Here is a 7,365-nt window from a genome sequence, read left to right as displayed (position 1 = left end):
AGGTTTAAAAATGTAGTGTTAGAGTGTTCAGCAGAAGTTTGTGGTTACAGGAAAGTGGGTGCAGGAGGGAAGAGGAGCGATTGGTGGAATGATGATGTAAAGAGAGTAGTAAGGGAGAAAAAGTTAGCATATGAGAAGTTTTTACAAAGTAGAAGTGATGCAAGGAGGGAAGAGTATATGGAGAAAAAGAGAGAAGTTAAGAGAGTGGTGAAGCAATGTAAAAAGAGAGCAAATGAGAGAGTGGGTGAGATGTTATCAACAAATTTTGTTGAAAATAAGAAAAAGTTTTGGAGTGAGATTAACAAGTTAAGAAAGCCTAGAGAACAAATGGATTTGTCAGTTAAAAATAGGAGAGGAGAGTTATTAAATGGAGAGTTAGAGGTATTGGGAAGATGGAAGGAATATTTTGAGGAATTGTTAAATGTTGATGAAGATAGGGAAGCTGTGATTTCGTGTATAGGGCAAGGAGGAATAACATCTTGTAGGAGTGAGGAAGAGCCAGTTGTGAGTGTGGGGGAAGTTCGTGAGGCAGTAGGTAAAATGAAAGGGGGTAAGGCAGCCGGGATTGATGGGATAAAGATAGAAATGTTAAAAGCAGGTGGGGATATAGTTTTGGAGTGGTTGGTGCAATTATTTAATAAATGTATGGAAGAGGGTAAGGTACCTAGGGATTGGCAGAGAGCATGCATAGTTCCTTTGTATAAAGGCAAAGGGGATAAAAGAGATTGCAAAAATTATAGGGGGATAAGTCTGTTGAGTGTACCTGGTAAAGTGTATGGTAGAGTTATAATTGAAAGAATTAAGAGTAAGACGGAGAATAGGATAGCAGATGAACAAGGAGGCTTTAGGAAAGGTAGGGGGTGTGTGGACCAGGTGTTTACAGTGAAACATATAAGTGAACAGTATTTAGATAAGGCTAAAGAGGTCTTTGTGGCATTTATGGATTTGGAAAAGGCGTATGACAGGGTGGATAGGGGGGCAATGTGGCAGATGTTGCAAGTGTATGGTGTAGGAGGTAGGTTACTGAAAGCAGTGAAGAGTTTTTACGAGGATAGTGAGGCTCAAGTTAGAGTATGTAGGAAAGAGGGAAATTTTTTCCCAGTAAAAGTAGGCCTTAGACAAGGATGTGTGATGTCACCGTGGTTGTTTAATATATTTATAGATGGGGTTGTAAGAGAAGTAAATGCGAGGGTCTTGGCAAGAGGCGTGGAGTTAAAAGATAAAGAATCACACACAAAGTGGGAGTTGTCACAGCTGCTCTTTGCTGATGACACTGTGCTCTTGGGAGATTCTGAAGAGAAGTTGCAGAGATTGGTGGATGAATTTGGTAGGGTGTGCAAAAGAAGAAAATTAAAGGTGAATACAGGAAAGAGTAAGGTTATGAGGATAACAAAAAGATTAGGTGATGAAAGATTGAATATCAGATTGGAGGGAGAGAGTATGGAGGAGGTGAACGTATTCAGATATTTGGGAGTGGACGTGTCAGCGGATGGGTCTATGAAAGATGAGGTGAATCATAGAATTGATGAGGGAAAAAGAGTGAGTGGTGCACTTAGGAGTCTGTGGAGACAAAGAACTTTGTCCTTGGAGGCAAAGAGGGGAATGTATGAGAGTATAGTTTTACCAACGCTCTTATATGGGTGTGAAGCGTGGGTGATGAATGTTGCAGCGAGGAGAAGGCTGGAGGCAGTGGAGATGTCATGCCTGAGGGCAATGTGTGGTGTGAATATAATGCAGAGAATTCGTAGTTTGGAAGTTAGGAGGAGGTGCGGGATTACCAAAACTGTTGTCCAGAGGGCTGAGGAAGGGTTGTTGAGGTGGTTCGGACATGTAGAGAGAATGGAGCGAAACAGAATGACTTCAAGAGTGTATCAGTCTGTAGTGGAAGGAAGGCGGGGTAGGGGTCGGCCTAGGAAGGGTTGGAGGGAGGGGGTAAAGGAGGTTTTGTGTGCGAGGGGCTTGGACTTCCAGCAGGCATGTGTGAGCGTGTTTGATAGGAGTGAATGGAGACAAATGGTTTTTAATACTTGACGTGCTGTTGGAGTGTGAGCAAAGTAACATTTATGAAGGGATTCAGGGAAACCGGCAGGCCGGACTTGAGTCCTGGAGATGGGAAGTACAGTGCCTGCACTCTGAAGGAGGGGTGTTAATGTTGCAGTTTAAAAACTGTAGTGTAAAGCACCCTTCTGGCAAGACAGTGATGGAGTGAATGATGGTGAAAGTTTTTCTTTTTCGGGCCACCCTGCCTTGGTGGGAATCGGCCGGTGTGATAATAAAAAAAAAATAAATATATATATATAAATATATATATATATATATATATATATAAATATATATATATATATATATATATATATATGCAAAACAACCACTGTGAAAGAGTAGTGAAATTCCAAGCGCTTTTGTGACTACTCACATTGTCAAGAAACTATGACAATGTGAGTAGTCACGAAAGCGCTTGGAATTTCACTACTCTTTCACAGTGGTTGTTTTGCATATACACACACACACACACACACACACACACATATATATATATATATATATATATATATATATATATATATATATATATATATATATATATATATGCAAGGAATTCCCAAGAGCAGGCGAAATATACACAAACACTGATGTTTATTTCAGCTTCTTTACATATCAAACTCTTCCGTCATAAATTTGTCCCAGCTGTACTTCAACCTCTGGAGTGTATTTCTGTTACTACTACTTGGTAACTCATTTTGTTCACTGTGTCATATTTTAGGGGGTAATACCCCAGGTGACATTTAGTCTGGTCCGCAGATTTTGGTTATTTTACCTCAGCCTCTCTTGCTCGCTGCAAGGCTAGAACCCACGAAACCGGTCCCAAGCATTTACAGTGGTGAGTATGCGGGCCTAGGTCATCTGGCTAAGTAAAAATTTCATGTAATTTTAACAATGAAAGTTTTTTTTGTTTTAAATTACAAAAAAAAAATATAAAGCGGCCAATAACTGGTCTAACCAAGAAGATCATTCTTTAATATTATTATTACTAAGCGATAAGTCCGCGTATATCATACATTCCTTTAAGCCAGTCTTGTAGAATATTTTGCTGTGATTCACAATAACAGTGAGTGAGTGGAATATATATATCGTTACAAACATCACCTCGACCCTGGCTAGACAAGCACCCTTATTCAAGACACGCGCCCCCATCCCAAGGTCACTCCCACACCATTGTGGGACCTGACTGCTCACTCAGTATTCTTGCAATGTGTACGTCATGTGACAACTGACACTCGTACGTCATTTGCCGTACGTGACATGCCTTCTTGTGTCATCTGGCATACGTGACACAACGCCTTGAGTCATGTCATACGTGACACGGCCAACCTTGCGTCTTCTGATACTCACGTCAACTGGCATACGTGACACACGTCTCCTTACGTCATCTGACACTAATACATCACCTACCGTACTAGAAACGCCTCCTCACGTCATCAAACATGTGACACACGTTACCTGTCATAAATGACACGCCTTACGTCGCCTGGAACGTGATACTTGCACGTCGCTTCTTGTACACGACACAAGTCTTATTATGTCATCTGACACGTGACACATGTCTGACATAAATGACACGCCTTACGTCATCTGGCACGCAAAACTCGAACGTCACTGGTCATACGTGACATCCTTACGTGACATGCATGATAGCTAAATGTTATTTTTTACAAAAGATAATCTACAGGCTAAGAGTTATCTTGCATCAGGTTATTTCAAAGCTCAGCCCTGTCTAATACCCCCAACGGTCAACTAACATAAGGGTACCTGATGAACTAGGTGCGACACTTGGGTATCTTTATTGCCGAAATGTTACGTCAAAACTACTACTACTGTCTCAAGTGTTACGTTCGCATGTATTCTACTGAAGAAGTCTGAAGTGCAGGCGAGAAACGTTTCGGCAATGAAGATGTCTAAGTAATACACATGCGTCTTATTCATCGACGGTATATATATAATACCAAGGTACCTATTTATATCAGTAAGATAACAGATGTAAGTAAACTTGATCGTAAGTTTCTTCCTCATGATCATTAGGCCGAGTTCAAAGTAACTAAGCAGACCTTTTTCTTTAGTTGTCCCCGGGAATGGAAGGAACCCGGGTTCTGTGGGCTGCGAGGCGAACGCTTGTTACACAGGTATCAAGAGTATTAAGTGTGATGGTGGGAGTGTGGCTGCCCTGAGAGACAAGGGTGAGGAGCAGCAGAGCGAGAGTGCTGGGTGTAAGTGTGAGTGACAGGTGTCATCAGTGAGTGTGTGCGTTTGTGTGTCATCAGTGAGTGTGTGCGTTTGTATGTGTTCGTCTGTGTGTGTGCGCGAGCGAGTCTGTATGTGTGTGTGCGTGCATGTGTGTAAGTTGAACATGAATGAAACTTTGGCATCGCCCACTTCCTCTTTCCCCAGCTCCTCCGGTCAGTGTTTGTTGCTTAGCGACCATGAACCGCTTTATTACTATATTACATCTGGAAGGTGACAACCAATTACAAGAAAACATAAGAGACTAAACATGTTTCATTACGGTATATGAAGATCCCTCGGGAGACATCAACGGCCATCAACCTAGCTGTCCGTCATGCATACACGAATTTACTGTGGAAGCAAATTAACACACACACATATATATATATATATATATATATATATATATATATATATATATATATATATATATATATATATATATATATATATATATATATATATATATATATATGAGAGAGAGAGAGAGAGAGAGAGAGAGAGAGAGAGAGAGAGAGAGAGAGAGAGAGAGAGAGAGAGAGAGAGATTATTTAAGAGAATAAGTAAGTAGCACTTTAGGTTGGAGTCTATGAACTCCGACTGTGCTGCCGGGTACATACAGAAGGGATCTTACAGCGCTTGGTAGAATGGGAGGGAATCAAATTCTATTCCTTGCATCATGATCCCCTTACCGGCATCATGCAACCTCCCTTGAAGGTTTAAGATTTACGGAGCGCTGGAACCAGGTCACTCTCCAGGTACTTACCTACGCACTCGTTGGCCTCGTGGTCGGTAGCTCGACCCCAGGGACGGTCGAAGTGAAAGCGCTTGCATTTCTCACATTCGCGTCCTGCAGTGTTGTGGGCACAGTCGCACACCAGCTCCCCGGTAGTCTTGTCAGGGATGCAACGCGACGCGTGGCCGTTGCACTTGCAGCGTCCACCGACGGCCAGATCGGCGACGGCGTAGCTGAAGCTCTCCTGAGCGACGCTCTCATTATCCGCCGTGGCCTCGTCCAGCTCCGGGTGCAGTCGGTTCAACACCACCTTGATGTCTGTTGCTGTGACCCAGTCTTGTAGCACCGGCGAGGAGTCGAAGTCGTCGGCTGAAGGTCGTCCGTCTAGCGTGCTAAAGGCAATCCTGGTGGATCCGGAGCCTGTCAGCGGGTCGTTGTGGCTGAGGTGAGCGTCGGTGCACAGAGCTTCCTGCTCATTTGCCTTGCCAATCACCATGCGACTCCTGCGACCGTACACCTTGCGACACTGTGAGGAGTAGTACTGGAAAGGGATCCAGGTCCGCCCGTAGTCCATAGACTTGAAGAGGGAGAGCGAATCAGGCTTCTGTCCGCAGAATTGCAGGTTGATGTATGTGAGTTCGTATTTCTTGCCCAAGGAGAGTGTGAGGGTGACGTTGTCTGGCTTGAGGGGGTCGACGGGAGCGGAGTGCCAGCAAGTGAGGTTGTTGAGGTTGTTGAGGTCGGTGAGGTAGTGTGGGGGGTGGGCGCGCCCTGGGTCGCTGGCATCACACACGTCACACTGACGATTCACTTTACCTTTCTCCAAAGAGGTGACGCAGTAGCGCGACGGAGGCGTACCACACGTGCTCGACGTCTCCGCCGGACGACCGAACGCCGCGTTGATGAAGTCGGGAACGCATTTCTTGGGTAGTCCCCCCGACTCGTCGTAGCACGGGTCTGGGGGGTTGAACTGGGCCTCATACATCTGCAGGTAGCTGCCGCCTGTGGCCTCTGCCAGCCTCCCCTGCAGGACCAGCGCCGCCAACACAGCCACACATCCATACAAGACCATCGTTATTCTAACCACAACCTCAACACCTTGCTTTCCAACTACGATCAATCAGGAAATACCGATACAATCACATCGAACACCGCACTAACGTAATCTGTTACACATTCTTCGAATTTAGCACTTATTCAAATCACTTAGAATTTCAAACACTCTAGCTATGTATTACACCCCGTAAGCCACTACGAATAATTTGTAGGGAACCGCGAAATATCACATGAGAGGTGGTAAGAGTTGTACCTCTTCGCAGGGCACAAGAGGAAGGGGTCTAGAGCGAGAGGCGGCACAACCTCCCCTCACGACGACGGAGTGAGCACTGAAGTGTGGCTTGGCAGGGGGCGGGTACACACCATGGAGGAGGAGCCTACAGCTAGCTCCTCCTTCCTTGGTCACACTTACAAGAGGGATTATCTCCGGCTCTCTCTGACCTCTCACCCGCGGAAACTTCTGATTGATAGCCCGTTCTTGCCTGCTAATCCATAAAGCTGCCGGTCATGGACCGAGGCTTGAAAATACCGTAAAATCTGTCCATTCACTCCCACCATTGACTGTAAGTTTCTTGATATGTATACCTTATTGAGCCGCTCGTTATTACAAGTTATTTTAATATGTTCAGTCACGTAAGCTTAGTGCTTTGATAATCCATCTGATTTATATATCTTGATTATCTATTTCTAACATATATTTTCAACATACGTTATGTGAATGATGCACTTTAAAAATTCCACGGGTCGCGTCCTGCGGTGACCCTCGTAGGGGCGTACAATGCTGTATCATCAACAATTATATTCACATTTTCCTACAAAACTCGTTGGTTAGGTATATAAGAGCAATTATTGCAAGAAAAATAATAATTTGTGATGGAGCAGGAATTCAGGGAAGACCTCAGTAGTTTCTAGACTTTCGACCATCATTAATGTTAGTATTAATTAATATATTTTGGAACGCCTGATGATTCATTAAAATAAATTAACTAATGTTATGCACATTTTTGCTATCCCAGTTTATATTTTTCCCAGCAAACCTAACCTTACTTTTAAATCTGCTTACTATAAAACAGTCCTGGTGAGGGGCTCTTGATCTAGGGAACTGGATCTGTGCTCCAGTTCCCTGAGTTAAACCTGAATACCTTCCATCCCTCCCCCAAGCACTGTATAATCCTATGGGTTTAGTGCTTCCCCCTTGATTATAATAATAATAATATAAAACAGTCTAATCAAATTAAAAATTTCTATAGCTTTATTTTAATTGCCTTGGGGAATAAAATCTACAAGCAGCA

The 7,365-nt window shown here is 43.7% G+C and overlaps 1 protein-coding gene across 1 annotated transcript; it reads right to left on the bottom strand.

The window, feature by feature from the left end:
* Nucleotides 1-4,802: 4,802 nt before the first annotated feature.
* LOC128697342 (netrin-1-like) lies at nucleotides 4,803-6,915 on the bottom strand. Its single transcript, XM_053788962.2, has one exon. The coding sequence runs from the start codon at nucleotides 6,087-6,089 to the stop codon at nucleotides 5,001-5,003; it is 1,089 nt and encodes a 362-aa protein (XP_053644937.1). The 5' UTR covers nucleotides 6,090-6,915; the 3' UTR covers nucleotides 4,803-5,000.
* Between the last annotated feature and the right edge of the window lie 450 nt (nucleotides 6,916-7,365).

The sequence above is a fragment of the Cherax quadricarinatus genome, chromosome 44 (assembly GCF_038502225.1).
Source record: "Cherax quadricarinatus isolate ZL_2023a chromosome 44, ASM3850222v1, whole genome shotgun sequence".
Classification (NCBI taxonomy): Eukaryota; Metazoa; Arthropoda; class Malacostraca; order Decapoda; family Parastacidae; genus Cherax; species Cherax quadricarinatus.
This window is presented reverse-complemented; position numbering and strand designations above follow the sequence as displayed.

Excerpts from the sequence above, each read along its gene's own strand:
- LOC128697342 (XM_053788962.2), bottom strand. The coding sequence starts at position 6,089 with ATGGTCTTGTATGGATGTGTGGCTGTGTTGGCGGCGCTGGTCCTGCAG.